Source organism: Trypanosoma brucei, chromosome 2 (assembly GCF_000210295.1).
Source record: "Trypanosoma brucei gambiense DAL972 chromosome 2, complete sequence".
Lineage (NCBI taxonomy): Eukaryota > Euglenozoa > Kinetoplastea > Trypanosomatida > Trypanosomatidae > Trypanosoma > Trypanosoma brucei.
Window position 1 is genome coordinate 511,293 of NC_026735.1, and position 26,172 is coordinate 537,464.

Sequence of the window (26,172 nt, forward strand, 5' to 3'; positions counted from 1 at the left end):
AGTGAAGGGCAGGAGAGTAGAGAATAAATCCTTTTGTTTTATTTTTGTTGAAAAGAGTTTATCACAATTAAATAAAAAAAAAAGACAAAAGGAAAATTGAGAAGGGAGGGATGGAGGGGAGGTGGAGAAAAAAAAAACAGTAAAGAAAGGTGTACAGAGAGAGAACAGTGAGAAAAAGAGAATATATGGTTCTGAAAACATACACAACTAATAGCTGTGTTCCTTTTCCCCCTCTTCCTCTTCCCTCATTCTATTCATTCCACCCACTTATTCTAACTTCAGCAACTCTTCCTCCTCATCCTCATCATCACCCTCTCCCGCATTCAACATTCCTTTTTCATTTGTTTCGCCTCCTAAAAGAAAAATGTCCCGATACCTTCCGCTACAGACACATATGCATGTATAAATAAATATACGTCTTCACGACAAAAATGGTAGAGTTAAATAGCAAAGCAAAAACGCAATGCGTTGCAAGTGTGTGCGATACGAGAGGAGAGGGAAAAAACAAAAAAAAACAGCCGAAAAGATAGGACAAATATATCAAAAATATATGCACAATAGGGTGCGAAGTCCCCCCTCCCTAACACTTCACACACGGGAAAAATGAGGATCCGTATTTCCTTCCCTCTCAGGTATTTGTCCACTCATATATCCGTATAAATATATAAATATCCTTCGATATATGTGTCCTTTTTGTTAAGTCCGGTTACGTTCCTTTTTTTTTCTCCATCTTTTTCTTCATCCTCGTGCCCATTCCGCCGATTCTCCACCACATATTCCCTTCTCGTTGACACGCACCTCATTTGTTCCCTCCACCAATAAGCAAACCAATGCTTTCACCACGCAACAACGCCACATTTGTTTCGCCGTTTATTTGCAAGGGAGAATGACCGCATTCCTACACTCCAAAATCCTTCGAACGTCTACAATGGCGCTCCCAATGCCTTAAAGCCTAACGAATATTAACATATGCATACGTAAGTAAACACCCGCACATATCTTTTCAAGTATCACAATGTCCTTCAAACAAGCAAATAAAAAAGCAAGTGAAGGAAAGGCGCAACCAACAATTGGGTAAGAGGAGAATCTCCAAATGCGCCCCTCTCTCTCCCTTCCCCCGCCACACACACACACACACACAAATATATATATATATATATCATTTACTGTTACGCCCCACTCACCCGCTTACATGCATTTCTTTCCACTCACATGCAGAATTATTCTGCAATATCATCTGATTCTCAACCCCCAACACAATCTCTCTTTTTTTTCCCCCTCTCTCTTTTCATCATCACTGTCCCCCCCCCCTTCTATACACGGCCAACGGCTTGAGAAACCATGTATTGTGTAATTTTCTTTTTGGCGTCCTGGCTACACTTCAGGAAACCAACCATATTAGATCCTGCAAGCACGGCGCCAAACAGAGCCATCGGGAGTCGTGACAGGGACATTAAGTTAAATAAGACAAGCAGCAACCATATAGCAACATAACCGACAGTCGTGGCCCAAAAGAACCACTTGTCAAAGGGATGAACGCATTGCTCAACATCGGGGGAACTTTCAAATACCCATTTGGAGGTGCCGTCCTCATGCACTTCATTCCACCAGCGAAGTGACACAAGGAGGCGACCACTGACATTTTTGGTCGTCCAGAAATCCGCCGCCACGAACAGAATCGTAATGACAAATATCAAAATGGGGTTAGAGCTGAAGATACCACCCAGAATGAATGTAAGTAGCGCAACTATCTTGAAAAAGATATGAAAAAATGCTGCAATTGGGTGCACTCCCTTGTAAACAGAGTCATTGGCAGGTACCTGTTGCACTGGTTGCTGCATCCCTTGCGGTGGCACTTGCTGTTGAGAGCCCATGGGACTGTATTGCACGTAATTACTTGATCCAAGTTGCGGCATGAATGGATCCTGCTGGCTTGGGTTATTTGACGGATACGGTTTACCAACTTGAGGCTGCGAAGGCTCAAGCATAACGACTCCCCGTGCCTCTTTTACCTAATGGTAGGCCTGAGAAACTGTTTTGCTGAACTCCTCTGTGATTGTACTTCTATATGATGCAAGAGAAACGCTGCTTACAATATACACAAGGAAGAGTTTCCTCAGCGACCTTTTCTCTTCTCCTCGTTTCAACTCTTCTAAATAAGTGTCGTGCAATGAAAGGCACAGTTATTTGACACTCAAGCAGGAACCCTCTATTATGAAGAATTAAGGATATGACATTTTCATTAAATGCCGAGAGATTATGGGGGAATAAAAAAAAAAAGAGGAGAAAAGGGTGTACACAACACAGTACTGATAGCAGCAGTGGGCAAGATTCCCAATGCGAAAGGGTGAAAAATCATCGTCACAAAGCGACTCGGTACCCAAATAGACGTGCTGATGAAGTGAAATTAATAATATTTGTATTTCGACCAGCAGTTATTCGAAAACTATAATACAGCAGGTATGTGAGCAACCACCGAAAGAAATAAGAAAAAAAAACAACAAACACAACTAATTAAACGAACACACATATCACACCAACACAACCATGTTACCTCCTTCTCAAGCTCTGAATGTCCTTCACTACCACTAACCACAAAAAAAAAAAAAATGGTCAGTAGAGGCATCGTAATCACACGTCACATTGGGTAACACAAGTAATCTCACATAAATTCAGCATCCCGCGCATATGTTGTTGTTCCTACACAAATATGAGTCATTTCTGTTGTTGTTGTTGTTTCTTCGTGGTCGTTAGTTGAAGCACAACTTCGCTCATGTGGTTAGTGGTAGTGAAGGACATTCAGACTGCTGCTTCTCCTGCTGGTTTATTTCCTCTTCTTCTTCTTCTTCTACCATCATGACTTCACACCCATCTACACTCTCTTCATCACTACCGCATGTTGCGCCTTCGACGCTACGCCACTCCTTATGGTCTCGACCAAATAAAACCACAGAAAATGCGTTAGAGTCCAAGCCCTCTAACGCAGCCTGAAGTGTACTGTCGATGCAAACGTCGCCAATAAATACAGGTCCATCGCATATCGGGCAATTCCACGAATTGCTTTGAAGACATGCGCTAAGGTACGTCAGGAGGTCGAAGCAAGTTAAATGTGAGCAGTGGTTACCCCGACCCGCAATTTTCATTCGACCGTAACTAAGCGGACAGCGAAGGGTGACAACCGCCTCACCGTCCTGAACGCCATTGTCGCCTGCGATCCCATTTGGAAGGTTGGGCGCATCAGCGCTTTTACGACCATTCCTTCCGCCACTATTATGTGTATTATCGGCCTTATCATCTACCCATCCACTATCCACATCGATATCTGAATCCCCTGCAGCACTCTCAGCAGCACTTGCCGAGGAAGAAGGCGAATCCCATTCATTTGCTTTGGCTGGTGTGGAAAGCGGTTCACGAAGAAGGCGAGCGATGGTGCGGTCAATTATTACTTCAGGTTCTATTACATTACACCATGCGAGGAGGAATGTTGCGGTCCATTTACCGCGTCTCACGACAAGAATTTTAAGCTCTGCCTCAGCTGCGATACCGCCATCAGGACCCTTCGGAAGGAATGAAGAAAGTGGCATCCCCGCCAGTGTGCGGTGACTGGCACTTCGTGATGGGCATCGTGGGAATTCTGAAGTAATGAAGCGGTCATTCACCATGACGGTGAATTCCTGCTGATTTGTCTGAGGCCACCCAATCGGTTGCGCAGGATCCCCAAGCTTACAAGGAAATAATACCAAATCCACTCGCTCACTAAAACTTGCTACGTTCCGTGCGGAAGACGGCGGTACGCCAACTTTTTGCAGAACTATGCCATCACTGCCACCACTACTCGAAAGATCGAAACGCCTGACAAGGGAAAGTATGGGAAAGCAAGGAGATTGCACGGAAACGGGTGGAAGCATTTCACCACACCACTTACGTTACTTTTCAAACTTCTTACTGGATTCGACTCCCAGTCAGTTCTCGTTGGAAGTTTCAGTCTGTACAACTATTTATTTATTTATTTATTTTTTCCTTTACTTTTTTTTTTTCGTTGGTGTGTTTTTTTCCGCACCACCCGCCTGCACCGCCGTAAACTAGAGGACAACACGCCTTGATAGGTTAAAGTTATTATTACCAAGAAAGGAAGGATAAGAAAAAAAATAAATAAAAGAAACAAATAAACAAAAGAACCGAGGAACTGAAACATCCAACCAAATAGAGTGACAAACCATGTGTTAGAGAGTAAAGTGGGACCCATCAAGGAAGGGACAGTAGTGAAGTGTAAATGAATGTTGTTACATACGCCCTCATATGGCAACCCTGCCAAAAAAAAAAAAAGAAACAAAGAGAAAAACGACCTGAAACGGAGCCTCGACCAAAGAAAAAACAAATAAATAAATAAATAGTTACACACTATTCCTTTGGTAGCCGAACTATAACCCATAATCCGAAAGAATTGGAAACTGTGATGAAATGTGAGACGTGTCGAAAAGGAGGTAAAACAAACAAACAAACAACGCGTCCCCACCCTCCAAAAAAAAAAAGCCCACACTCGCCAAACGGCCGACTTGTGCATGTATCTTCTATTACTGCTGCACTTAACCTGAACTTATGTTCCATCTCAAACCTTTTTCACAACGCTTCTCCGCTCCGCACCATCTCCCAACCTTTTTCATTCAGACTTTTTTTTTTCTCTCTCTCTTCCCCCTCTTCCCCCCTCCTCCCCTTCACAACCCTTCAAACATCCGCTTAAAGTTCCGACCAACCAAAACACAAACACACCTGCTCCACCCATCATCACCATCTGATCACACACAAACGTGTATTCAACGATAAGGAAAAATCAAACAAACAAACAAGAAAATAAACACTCGGGAAGGTAGAATCCTTTTCAATGGGGAAGTTCAAAAAAGGTCTTTGACTGCTCCACACAATAACCCTTATTTTAAAATATAAAAAAAAAAACTTCGCTCACCGCACCCTGACAGCCATAGAGAAGTAAGGCGGAAACACAAAACGTACTTCTGCTTGCTTTTTCATACGCCAGTGGAGTTAGTGGGTAGAAAAGTGTTGAGGAAAGAAAAGAAAAGAAAAGAAAAGTATGGGGAGTATTAATGGAGGGATAATGAAGAAAGAAATGAATGAAGCGCAATACCAACGCAAACCCCACTCCAGAAATATATAATGGAGGAGCTGTCATATGCAAATCATTTACACCAGCAACAAATGACAACACCACAGCAATTGCCTCTTGACACGCCCCACCACCGAAATGTATATATATATATATATATATATATATATATATATATGCATATATGTTCCCCCTACACACACATACACATACACATACACATACACAGCAAATAAAAAAAAAAAAAGCACATCACTATCACTTTCTCATCGTACATGCTGAAACATTCAAACCAAACACTAGCGGCGCTGTTCCTGCCTTCCACGCTGCCTTTGTATGAGTCCCACCATTCCGCAGTACAAAACCTCAAGTGCCTCCTGTTCGCAATCGCCTCCGGCATAACGGCATTTCTCCAACTTTCTTCTTTCTTCTCGACATGTGGAAACTTCAGTAGCCGCCTTGAAGACCATCTTTTGTTTTTTTTCGTCCTCCAAACATCGGCGTGCAACTTCGCGGTACGGCTCACATTTTTTCATTCCGCGTCTGTGGATGCTTTGATCCACCCAACTACCATCACTTGCTTGGGGTACAAAGTTTTGAACGCAAGCATCAATGTCATTCACTTCACCGGAACAAAACCGATCTGTCATCAATTTTGTCAGTAAAATTTGAAGGTTTTCATTGGTAGCCTCAGTCGACATTCTCACGGGAATTCGTCTTTCTTTTTTTTTTTCCTTTTTCTTCTTCTTCTTCCTTTGCCAAAGTAAATTATTCCCCTTATATGCTCCTTAATTTATATTTTAAAATCTTCTTTTTCTTTTTCAGCTGTTGTTATTTCTTCAAGTAAGTTTCCACAAACCTCTTCCCTCGACAGTATTTAAAAAAATATAAAATAAAAACTGCCATTACGTTAAGTATATATATATATATACATAATGAATAAATAAATAAATAAATAGAAGACGAAACGAGTAAGTCACTAAGTGTTAATTCATGCAGTGAGAGCAAATATTGTTGGACTTATATGTTTAAATGATATCAGTCCTGCAAAACAGACGCACACACACACAAAAAAAAAAAGTGTATATAAAAGTTTTTGTGCAAGTTTGCACACCGCCACTTTGATGTTTTTATTTTTTCTTATTTTGTTGTTGTTGTTGGTGCTGCTATTTGCTTTGGAGCTTAGTTGGCAGCATTTGTGCCCTTTATTACTTACATTTTTTTTTACTTTGTTTTGCATCGCCTCCCCCCCCTGTGAATTCGTCTGTCCCCCATCTTTTTTTTAATTTTTTTTAAAAAAAATTAAGTGACGATAATATAATAACAAATAGAAAGTTTATGTTTATTGTAGTTGCTCTTCTACCACTGCGAATGGGCAAATCAACAACTTACTGCTCACGACTTCGGGAGTCTGCGACGTGTTAAAGTCACAACAGCAGTTTACCTCCACCCCCTCCCCCCCCTTTTTTTTTCTTTTTTAGAGAATGTCGCGAAGAGCGAACACACAACAACAAAATTAAAAATAAAAGAAGGCAGGAAAGAAAAAAAAACAAAGAAAGACCAACATAACTACACATTATATATATACACACACAACATATTTTTTTTTTTACACCACTGAAATGCTTCCCTTACATGATGGAGTAAAGTTCTTCAGCAGTTATTAGGCTCTCCCTTTTCTCCACTTCACCTTGCATTTCCCGCTGCTTCACAGGATCGCAAGCTAAAAGGGCATTTGAAATGGCAAGTTGCATTTCTTTCGTTACGTTATTGAACCCCCGCAACTCATTGACAAAAGTCCTCCAAAGTTCAATTTCGTCGGTGCTGCGTGGTGTGCCTTTTTGTTTTCTCTGCGCCTGCAGCTTAGAAAGAAGTTCCCAGTCGTGTGAAATATCGAGAGGTGCAAGAAACCTCTCAGAATCAAGTAGCAGAGATGCAAAGGAATTCCAGTCCCGCTGCTGCTCCAATGCACGAAAAGCCGCCGTAAAAACAGATGAAGTAAATGTAATTAATTGCCCCTCTTTACCTTGAAGACGGCGGAATACATCTAATGACCGTTCCCACTCACCATCACGCAGAAGCGATTCCATAAGTGCAGCGCTGGTTTCTGCAGTTTCCTTTACACCATAATGTTTCCACTGATTGGAAAAGAGATCCAACGCGTGATGCCAGTCACTACTAGCGAGATATGCATTCCAAATGCGTGTATCATGCATATGCCGCTCCCCGTGTTTAGTGCACGTGGGGTCCGTAATGATATCCACAACCATCTGAACCTCCTTTAATGAGCCACCTAAACGACGTATGGCACGTAATAACTCAGCCCAGGCTAAAGAAGGCAAATATGTTCGCGCCTGTCCTTGAGGTTGAAAACATTGAACGAGTTTTACAGCATCAACCCACGTTGCTTTGGTTTGTGAGCCACCACGCGCGGCATTCGTATCATCGCTTGGGTGTAAGACGCTGAAAACTGGGGCAGCAGCAACTGGAAGAAGTGGTTCCCGCGATGCCTTCACAAGTTTTTCAATTGCTTTATATGGCGGATGTGTGTGGGTGCTGTTGAAGCAACGACCACACATACTTCCACCACAACCAGAGCGAATAGATTCACATAATACAGCTACAAGAAACGATACTGCTTCCCTTCTCTTTTCATGGTTCTGCTGTATCCAATGTCGCTCAAAATAAGGCAAAACAGACTTATTGTACAACTGTAACGCCACTGCCCAATCCCTCTCTCCTGCGGTTTGAAGCACAACACCCATAAGTTTCAGAATGGCATCACGCTCCTTCAGACAAGCGGATTCTACACACGAGGCGAACGTACGGTTAAACGTCTTTATTCTTCTATTTGACCACGTTTCTCCAGTATTTCCTTGGGACCCATCTCCGCCAGCATATTTCAACAGTTGTTGCACACATGCCAATGTCATGGGGAGGTTACGACGAAGTGATGGTGTGGAAAAAGCTGGCGGTGTTGTGGCTCCTCGCATAATACAATGAAAGTTACGATCCATGAAGTTACATGCGCGTTCAACCTCAGTTGTTCCATCACGCCAGGATCCAAACACAACAGGGGTGTTAGCGCTGGTAGTTGAAGAGAAGCAACTCAAACTGTGCCTTCCTTCATTACGAATAATAGGAGAAGGATTAGAGGATTCAATTGTGGTCAAAAGAGACTTTTCTCTTGTTGACAACTCTTGCAACCGCTGCTCACGAGCAAGTCGTGCACTTTGTGCCTGCACAAATGCATCAATATATTGGGCTTTGCTGTATGGGTAGGGCTCAGCAAACCTCTTGCGCTTTTGCAAAATGCTTCTGTTCCTCCTGTTAATCTCTTTTGTTTTTTTTTTCATGTCATCGAGGCTAAACTCGGTACGGATCTGTCGCAGTAAGAATGCACCGCGTCGCTGTAGCGCCATATCATTTCCACTAATCCAATGTTGCAGTGAGTAAGTGTAGAAATCGTGTTTGTGTTGACGCGGTAATAAAAAAAAAAAATAACGATTGAGTACCTCAAGCAAGTTCCTAATATAAACCTCATGTGTTGCCAGCGGTAAGAAGAGAAGGAAAAAAAGGGGCAAAATTAGTGGAGAAGGCCACATATTCAACTTCCCGGCCGCGCGGACAGTATTTATTTTGGTAATCTTTCAGTTTTAACATCTGGAGGAAAAATAAAGACTGAAGAAGCCGCTGTCCCCCGTTACTCAACTGGAGATGGGGCTCAGCGGTGTCTAAAAATAAAAACGCAATGAAGTAGTTCTGCGAGCGCCAGCCGTTGTAATTAAAGGGGGGAAAAATAACTAACACAGATACTTATAAAAATATATATATATCTATGTATGTATGGGAAGCATTCGCCTCCGATCATCTCCAGAACGAACCAAAAAAAAAAAACACTCCTGCCGCCCGCACAGTTTGTAATCCTCCCCTTCATTACGGAGTTTCAAGAGTAGCAGCCGTAAACAACACAGGAGGAAGCTGCCCGTCAGTAACGAACCTTCTACACCACGACCTCTTCAGCTCGTTTTTTCTTTCCTCATGAACCCACATTCATACTGCTGCGTCACAATACTCGACACATACACATACACACAAAAAAAAAACCACACATACTCGTATTTACTCTCTTCATTTCACTGCATCCCGTAACGGCTGGCCCAACTCCTTCCCTGTGTCATTGCGCGCCCATGCAAGAGGTATCATATAAACATCACTTCCATCCTCCACAGTTGCGTGGATCCACAATTTCACTAGTACGAGTCGTACTATGGCAACCAGAACCACCAATAAAGCAATAACACCTGATGCGTAGAAACGCGCAGAATCTAGCAAACGGCATCGTCCATAATCCAAACAGCACTCTGTTGAGATGTTGAAAGGGCCATATTTCTCTCTTGACAGTCCAGTCGTAAACGGTATTTCGTTTGTATGGCCATACGAGGTGCCTCCTCCACCGTAACGGAGCAGGCCGTGACTGTGCCTTAGTTGCGTAAAGTCGCCCGACAAGCAGTACTGAAGCAAGTTCGTATAGCATGGACTTACTTCATAAACATTGAGTGCATTGGTTATAAAGTACTCATACACTCCATGACTTGCCACGTAACAGTTGAAGCCAGTAGTTGCTACCGCTACAAACACAAACACAACAATAAACCATTGCGCCCTCCGTTTCAGCATAGGGATGAAAAGCAGGGAAGCGGTGGTGGAGATGACAACGAGAAAGGCACCACCAATCACTTGAATGGGTCCTGACGCCAAGCACAGCGCAGCCACGCCACTATTCAGGGTAGTAACAACATCAGCCTGCAAACATGACATAATACACATCCACTGCCGCCGCCGCCGGAGTAGCTCTTCCCGCACCGTGCCCTTTGCACACAAGTAATGCGCAAATGTCCTCGAAACGGGCACGTATAGGCAGCAAGCCGTAGAAAGCAAACCGATATTCACGGAAAACACGACGATTGCCCATGCAGGAATGCTGTGGGATGATGTACTGGAAGACCTGGAAAATAAATAGTTGACGAAGCATCCGACCATCAGCACAACAGTTAAAAAATGGCAGAAAAAACTTCCAGCGTTCTCGCAGCGTACGGCATGGAGTGCGAGATAAACAGCGACCAAACTGTTCATCGCAAAGCAAATAAAAGCAAAACACATATCCGGAGAAAATGACTCTAAAAGAACGATGCCGTTGCAAACTGAGTCGTCCGAAACACGGCTTCTTTGCTCGTCAAACGTAAAAAGGAGGTGCAAACCACCAGCCACTATAGTTGAAAGAGCCGCGGTAAAATTTAACAAGCAAAAAACACGAGACATGAGGGATATGTCGCCCGAAAATACGTTGATGAAATTCCAGGTTTTAACAATGCATCCACCACCTGTAAGTTCAGCGGTGCGGGGATTTTGTCCAAGACATACCCGCGCATCCGTTCCTTTGACCAGTTTGCGGTGGGAGGAACGGGAGCAGCAGCAGCAGCTGCTGCAAAAGAAAGTGCAACACGATGGGAAACGACAACAACAACAACCATTGTCTTCATCCTCAACCAAATTATCGCCCTCACTGCGCACACCAACAATTGGTTGAACCTCGATATATTTGTACTCCACTACGCCAGTTGCAACGTCCCTCGTAGAACTATTATAGCCGGGGCGAAAGCAATCGAGGAGCAGTTCGCGACCAGGAGCAGCAATCGCTCCACCGCGAAATGCATGCTCACTATCAACACCACGATGTGCGCCTATTCCAAACACTTTCTCTGACGACTGAGCACCACACATTGCATCTGCAACATCGCTAAACGGCGTCGAACCTTCACGCATCACATTAAAACGCCTGGAGGCTAACAAAGATGATCGAGTAAAGCATAAATTAAGGTGTTCCGCCTCTTGAGTCGGTGCCCCGCTACACCCATCATAAAACTTCACTGACGACTGAAGGTCGGTAGCCGGTCGAGGCATTTCATCGGAAGCTGCGGAAAGAGAAGAGGCGGAGCTATTGTTCATATTCGGACGGCAGATGGAAACTTCACCATCCGCTTGTCGAACTGCGGGGAGCGGCAACGTGTCGTCAAGTGGCGGGGAGCGTCGCACATGTTCGCTAGAATTATGGGTGAAAACTAACGTTGCAGCAACCGCCCTAAAGTTATCGCGCGAGTCACGAGGTCTCGCGGAAGCGGGTGTCACACGACTTCTTCCCGAAACAGAAATGTAAGAAGTAGTTGTGGAGCCCAATGCACTCGATGTGACACGGGGGCTCCCCCTAATTGAATTCCACCGTTGGTGTACAAAAGCCAGTGGCGATGTCGGGTCACGCGCTGGGAGTGATGAAAGTGTTCCTTCTAACCTGGGTGATGCAAGTGACACCTCCTGCTCCTCATCCTCATGATTCGGTCCACTCACTGATTCAAGGGAGAAACCCTCATGCGTCTGGAGATTCCATACAGACACTTCTCTCCCATTTTGAGGTGGCGCCAGTTGGTTGCAGTCCCCATCATCTCTACTGGAATGTGACATATATCACCTCAACACAAATACGCCACAACCACAGCGACGCACAGCTGCGATATGACGTTAGTACTAACTTAATGGAAAAGGCAAGCAAAGGGGAAAAAAAGAGAGAGGATACGGTACAAAAACTCATGTGTTCTCAAGCTTACGAACTCAATACCAGTTCATCAAACGGTTGCACAAATGTACGTACATGAGATGTTGAAGAGAAAATATGTACAAAAAGAAGTAGTTTTACGGGAAGAGATTGAGGGAGGGAATTGAGAAAGAGAGAACAACAAGGAGGCAGAGTGCATAAATGTTTCCCTCGATAAAAAGAAAAAAAAAGCGCCAACAAAAGTACAACTCACAACACCACGGTGACCAATATGTTAAATAAATCCGCGCAACCTCACTGAAACTTTTACCCACTTTTCTCTCTACCACGTCAGCTAGTTAACACAAAAGAAACAAAAAGAGTTACGGGTCTGTTGAACGTATATAAAACTGCTTCTTCAGCCAAATTAAATCATTGACAGGAGCAGGTGTTCATATTCTTTTTCCCTCTCTTTTTTTCCTTCATTTCCTTCTTTCTTCGGATGCACCCAATTTCCTTCCACTAATTCCCATTGCTTCATCACTAGTATGTGCTGCAGATCTCAAGTGTTTCCTGCACCAGTGGCGCATAGGCAACAAGAGCCCATGAATTAAAAGAAAAAAAAAAGTAAGGTAAGATAAAATAAATTAAATTAAATTAAAGCAAATTAAATACTAAAATAATCATGAAAGAAAAAAAAAAAGAGACAGTTCGTACAAATACACCACAACCTCAGTTACACCCTTAGCAGAAAACTCAAATTAAGAAAAAAAAAGAGATAGAGGGACATTTGATCATATAGGTGGCATTTTGCATTCCATACGGTGCATTACCATGTAATTATAGTGTCTAGTAACAACATACACCATGTGGTAATGAGTTTAATAATGTACTACATAACGAACAACAAATTCATCTAAAGCTTACCTCTTCCTTTTTCTTTCTTTTTTATTAAAAAAAAAATCACCTTTACGTACTTCTACTTCATTGGTGTGAATGAGAATCCTCCGCAGTTGAAATAGGTGGTGGAAGCGGCGGCACTATTATCGGCTTTAGCGGTTCACCGGAAATGATGTTGTAGCCGTGCACGTCCCTCCGTCCTGCTAATTGCTTTTGCCTTGCATAGTACAAAGATTTCCCCACAGCCTCCTTATACTCCATTGCTTGGCGTGCCTCCGCTGTTCTACATTGCAGCGTAACGGTATCTAACCCGTTACTGGGTTCATTTCGTGTGGACACACCAGCAACTTTTTTCCAATGCTCCTGTTCCCGCTCAAACTCCATATCCCGACGCACCTTCAAATCGGCATTACGCTCAACAACACGCATCATACGATTCGCACGTACGATTCTTTGTCGTTCTCTTCCTTCATTCTGTTGATGCCGGAGCTCATGCACGGCTTTGAGGGCGGGATGAAGGCGGTATGGTTCGCTTATGTATGCGGCACTGTCCGGCTGCTGACAAACGGGATGGACATAATTGGGGTAATGTTGCAGCTCATCTGCCTCATGCCGCCGGAGCCCGCGTCGCCCCACCGGTTTCAAATAAAGTGGTGGTTCAGACCCAAATATCATCAGTCACCGATCAATTAATCAGCAAATAACTATATCTAATAAATGTACAGATAAAAATTTATAAATATATAGTTCGCAATTGTACACACAAGTACACTCGCGCTTACGGCCGTCGGTTAGTGCTTTGGCACAACTTCAAACCCAAGGTGTGGGGATCCGGTAGTTAGTAGGTTAATTTTTTGCAAAGTTGAAGATGATCGGACCACAGCTGCAATGTTTTTGCAACCCCAAATCGCTGAATGCTCAGGCTCCCAATCTCCACGCAAGATGTATTGGTATCCTCAATAACACAAATATGGCGAGCAATGAGAACTATAAAGAAAGGTGGAAAAAAGACGCCTACTTACTCTTTGGCAAAAAGGTCAGAGATAAAAGAAAAGGAAGAAAATAAGAGATAAATGAAGTTCGTGGTGGAAACATAATAACAAAGCAGTAAATACGGTGTGTGTTTGTAGAAAAGGGCAAACATCAAATAAACTCAAATAACACGAAGATGAAAGATGTGAGAAAGAAAAGTGCGTAGCCACGATCTGCAGCACACACACCCAGATTGGAGGTGAGGAACGGAGGGCTTAACTGCATAAATTAACTCGGGGACGTCCACCACCTTTATTCATCCAACGCAGCTTCTCCAACTTCACCCGCACATTACACACTCCCCCCCCCTCCCCTCAGGGAAGATGTAGCAAAGAAAATAAACAGCTTGACGAAAAGCTAAAATATGAGTAGAAGGAACAAAAAAAGGAAAAGAAAACAACAACAACAACAATAGCACGCGCAGACACACGCATATGGACAATTACCACTAAAAGCACACGCACTTGAAACTAGTGCATGCACGTTAACACACATTACCCCCTCCCCTCCACCTTTGAGTTGTATGTTGTACGGTTTCATGAGAAGACGTTGTCTGCCTTATCTTAACTTCTTTTCCTTTCTTTGCCTTTTTCTGTTTTTCGTTTTCCATCTCTTAAATGCTTCCCCACCCCCGCCTTAAGACATAAGGTCCAAACAGCGGCTGCTCACTCATATGCGTGAGCGCCCGCAACTACACCACAATCGCTGCATCGCGCAAACAAACACAACTAATACTTTTCGGAAAGCGGAACGTAATTTTTATGATGTACGAAGGCAACATCAGATAAAGGGAAGGAAGGGGGAGTCAAGTGCGGGACAAGAGAAAACAGCCACGAAATTGCACACGTTTGTATGTTAAACTATTTATCTATATGGTTTAACCGCGAAGTGTGAGTCACAAAGGAAGAAAAGAATGAAGGAAAAAAGAAGAAAAAAAGGAAGGAAAGTTGGGTCTCCAAGGTACCTTCCTTTTCAAAAAAAAAACTTATCTCCCATGACTCACAATAATTGGCGGTATTTCCTACACACTTAAGCATCCATTCTCTCTTACTCTCTTCTCCCCTCGTCCCCTTCCAAGGAAACAAAATAATAACAGTAATAGTAAAAACACTTCATTTCTCTTTTCCATACTCAGGCATTTACTAAATATCCCAAATGTTTCTTACATTTTTATTTCCCGTTTCTTCTCCTCCACCTGCTTCCTTCCCAACTTTTGTTAATTTGCCTCACCTCCATGGTCCTTCAAAGTGTTTGGTTTATTCCCTTCCCCTCTTTCATCAAATTTCCTACCATCTTTCCCACACATTTTTTTTAAAAAAAGTTCTCCCACTTCTACTTCGTTGCGTCTTGCTCTCTTTCGGTGCCACATGTCGCTGCCTCCTCGAAAAAATCAATCTGGAGAAGTTGTTCCCTCCGCCCTTGCGCTTCAAAAGTCAGCAATTCTGTATCGCATCGCATAACCACAGTTACGTTACCGCCCAAAGCAAAAGTAAGAAGGAAAAGAAAAACGAACACATATTCCCCAATGCACCCCGCAACCCGCACAACAAATTTATAACTAAATGCGTGCTTATATGCCCGTCGTCTCCCGGACATTGCCTCTCTCTCTCTCTCTAGAGCTGAAAAAGAATCGTTATTAATATGAATCCTGTGTATACAAACGCACATGTATGTATATGCATTTTCATGTACACAAACACGCAGAAGCGGGGAACGCCACAGAGACATTTGAGAGTGCAATTATATGTCCTGTATGTACTCGATACTTCAAAGAGCAGTGAGGGTAAGGACTTCAGATATAGCTAAGAAGGACAAGATATTGGGAATCGAGTGCAACACTTTGTCTCTGCGAATTCTCCTGAATATATATATATATATATACTTTTGTCCTTCCGTTCCTTTGGCATTTCCCTCTTAGGAGTATATTGCTCCTTTTCTTGTCCTCCTTCTTCTTTGTCCATACATCGGTCGACCTGATCAGTATGTGAAAGTGTAGCACACGACTTTACACCTGCGCAGATGGTAATACATCCATACCCCGGCCAATTACTTTCATGTCTTCACCGTCCCCCATACACCGTACAAACCACAAACACACACACACACACATATACATATATCGCAACATATGACTACTCGGAGGAAACGCTATTTTGGTTCGCAAGCATGTGAGCTTGCTTAAGGGTACTGTTGGGACATGTGTCAGTGTTGAGATTAGTCACAACCCCTTCCATCCTTTAGCGGCGCCGCACTTCCACCTCGACTTCCTCATCGATATTGCTGGCGCGTGCTCTCAACACATCCGCTGTCGGGCTCTCAGCATTCGAGCGAACTGTCTCACCAAAACCACAGGTTTCCTCATTGTCTCCTCCTTCGCATGATTCCAAAGCTTGAGGTATCGCGCAGTTGGTTTCTGAGGACGATTTTCCAGCCACCACCGCCGCCCCGCCTTCTCTTTGCGAGGGAACTCCGACCATTTGTTCTTCCGCAACAGTGGTCGGTAAAGGCGCCAGCAGCTCCTCCGGCATGCACGGAAGGGGATCCTCGTGAAAGAATTTGTGCTCAAGCGCCTCACGTGCTGAGAGTCGGTCAATTGGGTTCCATCGCAAAATGCGGTTCAATAGGTCCATTCCACTGGGTGGAAGCGTTGCTGCTCCACTATGGTTTGAACGAGAAAAAATTTGCTGCAGTGTATTCTCACGATTGTACCGCTTCAGTGACCGCATCAGACGCGTCACCTCGTGCATTTTGTACAGCCCACTAAACGTTTCCTCCGTCGGGATCCCAATAACATCGCATATTACGGCGAAGTGACGGCTTTCTTCCTCTGCACGGAACAAAGGTTCCTTGAGAAAAATTTCGGCCATGATGCAACCGAGAGACCACATGTCCATCTTATACGAATAGTCGGTAATGCCAAAGTGAAGCTCAGGAGCTCGGTACATGAGCGTGACCACATTCGCCGTGAGTTCCTGTCCCTCGCGATAGTGACGCCCCAGGCCGAAGTCACATAACTTCACCTCACCCGTGGAGCTAATGAGAATGTTGGAGGTTTTAATGTCGCGATGCAATATACGATGGTCATGCAAAAAGGCGACACCGGTGAACAGCTGCTGCATGACACACTTGACGCGTGAGAGGAAACACCTCGGTGCGTCTGGATGTTTGTTCGCAGAACTAAGGTGCAGAAGGGCAGCGACGCCCTTGCGATGGTAAATAAAAGCCTTCAGGTCGTACGGACAGTACTCCATAACGAGATACACATCTTTCATTTTATCAGCTGAGAGCTTTGTCTTGATTTGCGGCGGTTCTTCTTCTTTCTTATCCCCACCCTGATTGCATGACGAGGGAAGGCCGTCGTCGTTGCCCGACGCCGTCGGTTCTTCCTTCGTCTTTTGCACATTATCAGTACGGTGATTGTGACGGCCGACCTCGTTGCTGACCTCTCTGCCAGTTGTACCCGTTGCTGGTTTTACCTCTTGCTGCTTCGACGCTTTTGAGGAATTGCTCTTTTTATCCAAAAGAACAACTTCCCTGCCGCACACAATATTTGGATGCCGCAATCGAAGCAGCAGGTCAAACTCCCGCAGCAGATACGGCGGAAACCCAACCTCTGACTCCTCGAGCCATCGTTGTTTTACCTGCTTGAGAGCAAACTTTCTTCCACGGCCACCTCCGCTCGAAGAAGAACCGTTTGCCTCGGTGGCACGGTACACTACACCATACACCCCGTGCGCAATTTGACCCACGGGAACATATTCATTCACAGAGCGGCACGGAGGCCGCGTCTTGCCAGACACCCGAATGGCCTTCACACTACTCTTTACGTTTTTATGCAGGCTAGTGGCATAGCCCTGCAACAGTGAGGGAACATCCGGTGCTTCAGAAGCCCAGGTTGTCTTCCCTTCCCTGTCTTTCACGTCACTATGAGTGAAACACCTTGCTTCAAGATAGGGTAGGAAGTAAGAGACTACCGTACATAGTGGTGGATGCGTAAAATGAACAATATTCTTATTAATCCCGTCGCCGCCGCTGCCAACCCCACTCAGTGACTCGCCCTCACCGGAAGAGTTGTTGTGATGCTGGTGTTGATACCCTTCCTCTCGCTGCTGTTGCACTTCCTCTTCGTTCTTTGCACTGTCATTGTCTCCCTTCGACCGTACTGGCCTTTCAGTTGCTCCAAAATCCTCTGAGCGGGCCCTTTTCTGCGCATGCACGCTGACATTTCCGCGGTGCCGTTGCTGAATGAAGGTCTTAAACAATTCTACGGCAACACTTGTGGTGAACTGCGCACAAAGTGGGTCCTTCACGGTGTCTCTATACTTCACGACAGCCGTATAAGGGGAAACAAAGGCTGGGGGTAGATTAGCCAGTGGGACGGAGCAAGTGGACTTAACTTGTGCGGGAGCTGCGGCTGTAACGGTAGTTGACGAAGAGGGCAATGAAGAAGAGGGCGCAAGTGCCGCAGTGGTCGATGATGACTGTGGTGTCACAACGGGCTCTTCCGCTGCGGCTTTCCGCGACTTCAAAGCCTCAATTTTCTTTCTTAACAACTCAGCCATACTGGACGAGTTCGTAGTGAAGGCACAACCCGACCAGACAAGTTGTTGGATCGTCGACGGAGTCCTTTTGTGATCTTTATTTGAAACTCTTCCTCTCCTCCTCCTCCTCCTCTTATTGCCGTTTCTGCTAACTCTTCTGCTTTCGTTCGCAGTCACTCGTCCCCTCTCCCCTCCCCTCTACGAACTCCACAAGACAGCTAAGTAGGAAAATACACGTTAAACAACAATAACAAAGAAAAAGGACGCACGGTAATATAACAATAATAAAAGTAACAGTCACGCCAGCTACAATATTAACACCGATAACTAATTACAGAGACTGAAGTAGTGTTACCGTTCGACAGCATTGCCATCAAGAATAAACAACATTACTGGACAGGGGAAAGAGATATGCACCAGGAAACTATACCATTGACGTACAAGTGCATGCATGTATATATATATACATTTCTATATGTTCAATCGTACTGTGCAAACACATACAACCCCAGAGGCATAAATTGGGGGAAAATAAACGAAAAATGACAAAGACGGCACACTCATTTGATGCGTTGACCGTTCAGCCATCAATCAATTGCATAGAGAAATTCTACAAAACGTGCACAAGCGTAATCACTTAGCCCCCGAAGGTGGCATGCAGTAAAGGGGAATGTGTCAAGAATCTAAAAAAAATTAAATTTGAATGCACATGGTAGGGAACAAGCCACGAAAGTCATTTCACCAGAACCCGCGATGCAAAACCAGATAGATCAATAGTAAATTGCAGGAAAACATGAAATTGACAGAATTCAACAGCAGAGAAAGAACACAAGTCATGTACTCCATATATCTGCTTGGCATACAGCAGACACGAAAGTGCATTGCGCAAAACAACGTTGGATGCCACTGGTGATTTTAACTCCTACTCCATCTTACCTTGCCCCCCCCATACTCAGCGCCTCTCAGACATAACTTGGTATCACTTTTCGTTTTCGCTTTCTCATTTTTTTTTCTTTTGGTTCCGTATCACACGCACCTAGCCACAGAGAAGGCTGAGACCTTACCTTCAAGTAATTTGCTCACAACTTCTTGGCGGTGCACCGCATTGTTCCCCCCTTATTAACAGGAAGATATCTTTCAAATCTCCGTTCGCCGCTTGTAGTCGAAGAGCTTATCCGCTAACGCTGCCACCGGATCCTCGGGACGCAACCGCACCACCTCCGCCATGAGTGGAGTCAAACTGGGAAGTACATAGCGCATCAAATATAACTCCGACGGAAGATCTTCCAAACCAGCTATTTCTGTAAACATCTCCTTTGCTTCAAAGTATCGCAGTACACAGCGCTCCTCTTCTACAAGCGCCTTCTCTCTAGAGCTGTCGATGCGAAGGAAGGTCTTGAAACCTCGCTTCAGATGGGAAAGCGCGCCAGATTCGCGCTCTAGACTTCGATGCAAACTCCTCTCACTTTTCGTTTCCTCCATTATTGATTCAATCACTTCACCGCAAGTGGATAATCCAATGTTGTTGAGGACCCTTTCGCGGAGAACGTTGCAGTATTCAACAAAACCATCTTCTATTACAACCTGTCCACCCCCTTCTTCGCAATCCGTCTGAACCGCGCTTTCGGGGGTAAACATGGGAGCGAATACAATAGATGCGGAACGAGGAGGTCTCTCCCCACCGATCGGCTCCTCTCCATCCCAACCACCTCCAGCTGGAGCATCTTCCCCCTCCTCCGGTTTCTCCACAACTACGGTTTGATACCAGGAAAGAAGCGACTCAGTTGGTGGGGCATCCAAACGATAATTCGTAAGAAAATGCGTCAACTCTTCATGGGGATCCTTGTGGTCACCACCTTCAGCTATATCCTGCTTCAGCTCAGACACCTCCGCCTCCGCAATATCCCGGCTGGCCTGAATGAAAATGAAGCAGTCCGGGAAAAGAGCATCATTCGTCGGGGCAAGCGCATCATCTGATTGGAGAAAAGACTTTCCATCCATGGCGTTCAGCATTTCGCGCCGCCGTCCGTCATCCAACTCCTCAAGGGATGGTAGTGGGAACGCAAAATCACATGGCTTCGGTGGCTGTGCCCGTTCCGCACTGTTTCGGTACAACTTGGGTCGCTGTTGCTCCTTCTGCTCGGGGGTATAAGCGAGAAACACGAGTCGAGCCTGGCGAACAGTTCGTGGGAAGTTTTCGAGGATGTAACCCTGGTTCTTGCAGTCAGCTTGGCGTAACCTCCAGCGAACCATTACAGCGAGTGCTTCGTCAAAGTAGCGAATGGTGGGTGGAGGATCTGGGGATGTGTTAACTGGTGTCTTGCTCTTCGACTTTCGCCGACCCCTGCGATTCACTTCCACTTCCTCTTCCTCTTCCTCTTCTTCTTCCTCATCAGATTTGGGGATTTGAGGGAACTCACCATTCAAGAGACGCAGGTTCAGCAACTTCGTGCAAAAGCGGTACTCCTCCCTCAGGGTAGCAATCTCAAATCGCTCCTGCTCATCCACTTGTTGTGCCAGTTGCCGCGCCTTCGTATCTGCGTTTGAGTCAGTTTCACTTTCCTCCTCGTCTTCCTCCTCCTCATCCTGCCCGTTCAGTAGCTGATGCTCTGGAATTATGTTTTCATCACCGTCGAGCTTAGGGGAAGGAGAAACAAGTCCTCCACCAGGTATACCTTGACCCTCTTCCCCTTCTTCATCGTCCAACTGTGTCGCTGCACCCTCCTCACTCTCTTCCTCTTCAAAATCTTCTTCCTCTTCCTCCTCATTTTCTTCCTCTTCCCCCTCTTCTTCTTCGCCTTCCTCGTCATCATCATCATCCTCACCATTACCTCCCCTACCGGCTTCCCTTTTGGCTCGGAGTCTCTCCTTCCGCTCCAGTAGCCGCCGCTGACGTTCGCGGCGGATCCGTTCCTCACGTGCAGCCTGTCTACGTGCCCGGCGCCGCAATAATATGGTCACCATTTGCTCCCTTACCTTCGCCACATGGGCCTCGAATGCAATTATTATGTCTTCGATTGTAAGATGAACAACATCAAATAAATTCGCCAATATGCGGGAGATCTCTGGTACCCTACCAAATGGGGGACCGGCGATAACAAGACGCATGGGGCAAAGTAAGCGTTCCGATTTGAACTCCTGCACAACCTTGTCCACGTTGGCGACAAAACCACCGAGTGAAACCCAATCACTTTCCCCAAGCAGTTGTAAAGCAGCCCCAGACTCACAACGAACATTCAGGGCGCTGAACCAGTTGCCCAAGCCATGCGGCTCGTCAATGTACAGCCGTATGTCTGCCATCGCTATTTCCGGCGCCGCTACTTTGTTATCATATTCTTCGACGTTTCCCTTCACGAGGAGACCAATCTTATCCTTTTCCCTCACCTGCTGATCTAGAGACCGCAACCTATTGTATTCGGTAACTAAATCCCTCTCGAACTCCTTTTGTGAGAGCTCCATCTTTAAATATATCATTTTTAGTTCTATACCCTCCACAGCGCATTCGTGAGAGTTCAGTTCCTCTTTTTCCCGGTTGATCTTCTCCTCACCATCCGTGCAGCGCTTCGCATTCATAATGGACTTATACATTGAACGCTGTTTCGCAGCCTCTTCCAGTTCCCTTTTTCTCTTCAGGGAGATCGCCTTCTCTCGTGCAAGAGTGTCTAACTCCTCCATGTAGTTTTTGATACTTTCGTTAATCGACTCCTCTCTTCGTTTGAGTTCCTCCGACCTTTTTCGCTCCTCAATCTCGTCAACCACCTGCTTGTCGCGGTCGATGACGGGCTCTGTCACCTCAATTTCACCCCCAATGTAGGCCCGTATACCGTCAAGAATCTCCTTTTGGGTGTTATTTCCCTGATCGACGACAAACATGTAACGATCTTCCAGCGTGTCATAGGAAGAGCCAACGAGAAAAATGATACGTGAAAGATCCTTTACATGGACGGTGGGAACGTAATTAGACCCGTCGCCATATTGAGTAATCGGCTGATGCCGCCACGCCGATAAGAAATGATCACGAAGCAAATCCTCACCGGCGCCATAGGGAAGTCCAGCCCAAAGCACATACGTGTGGAGGGTTTCAGAGTTTGCCTGCTTTACGGCGTGCTCCAGCGCCCGCCATCCGTGGTAGCGTGTGTCAGGGTACCGGCGGCGATACTCCTCATCGCTCCAAACTTTCACTTCTAACTGCTCCTCCTCTTCTTCTTCCTCCTCTTCCTCAGTCTCATCACCGTCTTCAGTTGACTGCTCCCTGTTGGCACGCTCCTGCTCCCGCTGGAGGCGCGCAGCTTCACGCGCGGCACGGCGCTCTGCTCTCCTATTTTCCAACTCGCGCATATCTGTTTGTGCCCATGTGAAAACATTCGAAACGAGTACGAATGTCTTTTCTACATTGTAATGTGTGCCTTTTAATATTTTAATCGCGCACTCCGCTTCAAAAGCATTTTCCTCCAGAACGGCAATGATTATGTCGTAGGTCAGCAACTGTGAGCGGAACTCCTCATCATTGATCTCACCGTGTCGCGGCACTACGGCGTTCAGGTACGGCCTCATATCATTAACATAGTGATGCACTGACTCTTTGCCAGCAGCGCTGTCTGCGCCAGATGCGACGGTGGCATCGGGTGGGCACCCATTGAGTAGCCTAACGGTTGGGACCACTTCATTAATGCCGGTCGAGTTTGTTTCCTGAAATTGTACCTCGGTAGTGCCGCATAACCCAGAGCTCTGGCTCCGTGTTGCTCCCAGCTCCTCCATCTTGGGCGGCGTTGGTGCTTCTGTTGTGGATTGATGATGGTAAAACGTACCGTCGACAAGGTACTCCTTCGCATCATAAAATTGACGGCACACATGCCTTCCAACAAAAGAGTCTACATTGAGCACGAGAACACGCTTCATTATTTCTTCTCTTGTTTTCACACGGAAGCAAGTAAGTAAGTGTCAAGGAAGTAATAATGATTGTTATGAAAAGGGAAAGGGAAAGGGAAAGGGAAAGGAATGAAAGGGGAAAGAATTCGTATATCAATTCAACTAGGTAATCGATGCACAAGAAGGAGCGACGCCATACGCCCCCTATTGTAAATAATAATTCATTTGTTATTTTGACCTTCCACTAACCAATATCTATTTTCCTTTCTTTTCACACCTCTCAAAGCAAAACCAAACGCAGTTGATAAGCAGAAAATTGTAGACGGGGTACATATATATATATATATATATATATGTATATTTATATATAACGGGTAAAAGGTAACGAACAGATTAATAAAAAAATTACCATAGAGCGAAAGAGAGGAAACTCGTCAAAACCACAACACGAGAAGCGGCAAACAAGACGAAGAAAAAAGTGAGAAGCCGTGATAGATAAAGGCTCATTCAGCGCGCACAAAAAAGTAAAAGTCCTTGAAGCAAGCGACAGAGCAAAACGCGTCCACCGATAAGTGAATGGAACCAAGTGATGAAAGGCAGACGTTCAACTCTGCTGCACCTCAAAAAACTTCATGTGCTTCCTCATCAAAAAGAAAAACTCTTCCCCCAGATTCCCCTGGTTAATCACAAATTGACAAACAACCAGCAGCACACGGACTCACTCTCTCCAAGTCACACACACACACACACATATACATACAAAAAAAAAAAAAACATCACAGCTCCCTTTTCAACAGCCCTTTATCCCAACAGTTTCATTAGGAGCACACCACCTTCAAAAAACAACCGGAACTAAAGGCGTCTCTTCTCATGAGTCAGCAACCGAAACCTAGGAATGACCACCCGACACGTTGTCACCTGTTGCAAAGGCACGTGGCGCGCTTGGTGCCGCAGTGTCATCCGGAAGCGCCGGACCGCCTTGCCGCCGTCTACGCGCAGCGCTCTCCTCTTGCGCTTCAACGGCAGTTTCTAAAAGTTGCTTGCGGCGACGCCGCGCCTCTCCAGCAGCCGCCATTGACGTGTCTACGCTTCCGGCGCCCTCACGGCCATCCGGACTGGCAAACAAACCAGAACCACCTTCAGTGGCCTGCGCGGCATCTAACATGTCTGACGTGAGCTGCACAAGCAACATATCAGGGTTCCACGGTACGTCCTCGTCGTCGAGTTGTTGTGAGAGACACGCAGTGAGTGCGGACATGTCGTAGTCCTCATGAACCGCCTGAAGAAAATCGTTCCATATGTTTGATATGTCAAGGGCCGCCAATTTGGGCAAAGTTGCTGCATAACCGATGGGAGCCTCGGCGACCAGCTCAACGAGGCGTTTGACTTCCTCCTTTTGCCTGCTCTCAGCCTGGTGACGATTTTCCTCATCAACACCGTCGTCGAGGCTGCGAAGGTTGCTTTTGGCAACGACCTCATCTTTTGGCCTTGGCCGGTGGTGCTTTGTGCCAGTCGCGAAACCCATCAGCGATTTGAGGGACGTCTCCGATTCCCCCGCCTTCTTCATCATGTTGGCACGCCGACCAAACTTCGGAGACTGCATCTTCGAGATTGTGTTTTTTTCTTGTAATTCCCCTTCACACCTCCTCTCTATGTTTATGAAAATTCCAATTTGTCAACAAAAAAGGAAGCGGAACCATTAAGCAGCACAGCAAGCACCAGCACACAGTAAGTATTAGTGTGACAGCAGCGGGACAACAACATATGAGTAACAATTTCGCAACAGCCAGCGAATGCAGGCTCACAAATAATTGACACGTCGGGCGCCACGACCATTATTCTGCACTTCCCCTCATGCACTCAAGCACATGGTTAGTGGGATATAAGAGCCAAAACACGAAATAAAAAAAACGGAAAAACGTCTACCTTCAACAACATCCCTCCTCAGCACGCAGCTTAACAATCACAAAGGGGAAGGGAGGAAAGAGAGAGAGAGAGAAAGAAAGAAAGAGATGAACCTGAACGACGTCGCACGAATAAAGAGAAGCCTATGTCTAACTTAATCTTCCCACTTCACCCCTCCCATTAACACCATTTTCTTGCTTATGCCCCACCCGTTTTTCAGTTTCTTTATTTGATCTTTAAACATCAATCGGTGTGCGCCACGACTTGCCTGTCACACAACTGTGTGCACGCCACTGTGAAAGAGAAACCACGGTGGCGGTGCAGCGCCATCCAACAACAACAAAGAAATATTCAACAAGTCATGCAAAAACATCCCCGAACAATCCTCGGTATGCAAAATAAGACAAAACAAACGTAGGGGCAGATACAGAGATAAATAAAGGACAGGGGATGGGGATGGTAAAAGGATCCCACTCAATCGCGTTTCCGCTTGGCTCCAGCTAACTTCTCCCGAGTTGCGCTCTCAAAGTTTGCTGGTTGTGCCTTATCTTCGCTGACGTTATCCTTCAGAACGGAGACAGCCACAACATATTCACCACGTAGTAAAATCATGCCTAATTTACGTTGTGGGCTGATACCTGCATCTTTCATCTTTTTTGTCTCTTTACGAGTCTCCACCGTGTCAGCCAACACAACATTCATGAACTTATCAAAGAGGAGCATCTTCCCCGTCATCTCTCTGCCGTCCACAAGTGTTACCCGCAGCGTGCGGTTGATGTTGTGAAGCATATTTTGGTGGCCCATCGCTAGTGAAAGCGCCTTTCTCCCTTTTTTAGTGCTTAGTTATCTGTGTCAATCCCAATTGTTAACAACTTTAGTCCCCAGTTGTGTATATTCCTCCGCTAACGAAGCTGGAAGATATGGCAAGATCCTTGAAGGAACAGGAAAGAAGAAACTTGAAGTTCTTTCGTTTTCTGCTGTAGGGTGTGAGCGGCGGGGGGGTCTGCCTTCCTTTTTTTTTTCCTTGTTTTACTTTACTTTCTCTAAACCAAATGAATAGAGTGAGTACGGCATTTGCAAAACCAATAGAAGAGAAAAAACAAAGGGAAAGAAAAGAAAAAAGAAGCAATAATCGAAGCAAATTAAAATAATTTTCATTAGTTGAGTGGGTACAGTTGTGAACGACGATTTCGGAGGAAATCAAAGATTAGAGA

At 45.4% G+C, this 26,172-nt stretch overlaps 12 protein-coding genes across 12 annotated transcripts; 1 reads left to right on the plus strand and 11 right to left on the minus strand.

The window, feature by feature from the left end:
• Positions 1–1,313: 1,313 nt before the first annotated feature.
• Positions 1,314–1,988, minus strand: TbgDal_II2480 (hypothetical protein, conserved; the record flags this gene model as incomplete). The annotated part of the gene is made up of 1 exon (XM_011773507.1): positions 1,314–1,988. One exon carries the CDS (start codon positions 1,986–1,988, stop codon positions 1,314–1,316), a length of 675 nt encoding a protein of 224 aa, XP_011771809.1.
• A 783-nt stretch (positions 1,989–2,771) lies between these two features.
• On the minus strand, positions 2,772–3,908 carry TbgDal_II2490 (hypothetical protein, conserved; the record flags this gene model as incomplete). The annotated part of the gene is made up of 1 exon (XM_011773508.1): positions 2,772–3,908. One exon carries the CDS (start codon positions 3,906–3,908, stop codon positions 2,772–2,774), a length of 1,137 nt encoding a protein of 378 aa, XP_011771810.1.
• Positions 3,909–4,006: 98 nt separating this feature from the next.
• On the minus strand, positions 4,007–4,564 carry TbgDal_II2500 (hypothetical protein; the record flags this gene model as incomplete). Its single annotated transcript, XM_011773509.1, has 1 exon — positions 4,007–4,564. One exon carries the CDS (start codon positions 4,562–4,564, stop codon positions 4,007–4,009), a length of 558 nt encoding a protein of 185 aa, XP_011771811.1.
• An 857-nt stretch (positions 4,565–5,421) lies between these two features.
• On the minus strand, positions 5,422–5,823 carry TbgDal_II2510 (hypothetical protein, conserved; the record flags this gene model as incomplete). The annotated part of the gene is made up of 1 exon (XM_011773510.1): positions 5,422–5,823. One exon carries the CDS (start codon positions 5,821–5,823, stop codon positions 5,422–5,424), a length of 402 nt encoding a protein of 133 aa, XP_011771812.1.
• Positions 5,824–6,753: 930 nt separating this feature from the next.
• Positions 6,754–8,727, minus strand: TbgDal_II2520 (hypothetical protein, conserved; the record flags this gene model as incomplete). Its single annotated transcript, XM_011773511.1, has 1 exon — positions 6,754–8,727. One exon carries the CDS (start codon positions 8,725–8,727, stop codon positions 6,754–6,756), a length of 1,974 nt encoding a protein of 657 aa, XP_011771813.1.
• Positions 8,728–9,253: 526 nt separating this feature from the next.
• On the minus strand, positions 9,254–11,641 carry TbgDal_II2530 (hypothetical protein, conserved; the record flags this gene model as incomplete). Its single annotated transcript, XM_011773512.1, has 1 exon — positions 9,254–11,641. One exon carries the CDS (start codon positions 11,639–11,641, stop codon positions 9,254–9,256), a length of 2,388 nt encoding a protein of 795 aa, XP_011771814.1.
• Positions 11,642–12,695: 1,054 nt separating this feature from the next.
• TbgDal_II2540 (hypothetical protein, conserved) lies at positions 12,696–13,286 on the minus strand (the record flags this gene model as incomplete). Its single annotated transcript, XM_011773513.1, has 1 exon — positions 12,696–13,286. One exon carries the CDS (start codon positions 13,284–13,286, stop codon positions 12,696–12,698), a length of 591 nt encoding a protein of 196 aa, XP_011771815.1.
• A 1,512-nt stretch (positions 13,287–14,798) lies between these two features.
• On the plus strand, positions 14,799–15,260 carry TbgDal_II2550 (hypothetical protein, unlikely; the record flags this gene model as incomplete). The annotated part of the gene is made up of 1 exon (XM_011773514.1): positions 14,799–15,260. One exon carries the CDS (start codon positions 14,799–14,801, stop codon positions 15,258–15,260), a length of 462 nt encoding a protein of 153 aa, XP_011771816.1.
• Positions 15,261–15,880: 620 nt separating this feature from the next.
• Positions 15,881–18,205, minus strand: TbgDal_II2560 (protein kinase, putative; the record flags this gene model as incomplete). The annotated part of the gene is made up of 1 exon (XM_011773515.1): positions 15,881–18,205. The coding sequence occupies one exon, from the start codon at positions 18,203–18,205 to the stop codon at positions 15,881–15,883; it is 2,325 nt and encodes a 774-aa protein (XP_011771817.1).
• A 1,116-nt stretch (positions 18,206–19,321) lies between these two features.
• Positions 19,322–23,083, minus strand: TbgDal_II2570 (hypothetical protein, conserved; the record flags this gene model as incomplete). The annotated part of the gene is made up of 1 exon (XM_011773516.1): positions 19,322–23,083. The coding sequence occupies one exon, from the start codon at positions 23,081–23,083 to the stop codon at positions 19,322–19,324; it is 3,762 nt and encodes a 1,253-aa protein (XP_011771818.1).
• Positions 23,084–23,942: 859 nt separating this feature from the next.
• TbgDal_II2580 (hypothetical protein, conserved) lies at positions 23,943–24,656 on the minus strand (the record flags this gene model as incomplete). The annotated part of the gene is made up of 1 exon (XM_011773517.1): positions 23,943–24,656. The coding sequence occupies one exon, from the start codon at positions 24,654–24,656 to the stop codon at positions 23,943–23,945; it is 714 nt and encodes a 237-aa protein (XP_011771819.1).
• A 776-nt stretch (positions 24,657–25,432) lies between these two features.
• Positions 25,433–25,762, minus strand: TbgDal_II2590 (small nuclear ribonucleoprotein SmD1, putative; the record flags this gene model as incomplete). The annotated part of the gene is made up of 1 exon (XM_011773518.1): positions 25,433–25,762. One exon carries the CDS (start codon positions 25,760–25,762, stop codon positions 25,433–25,435), a length of 330 nt encoding a protein of 109 aa, XP_011771820.1.
• Positions 25,763–26,172: the final 410 nt, after the last annotated feature.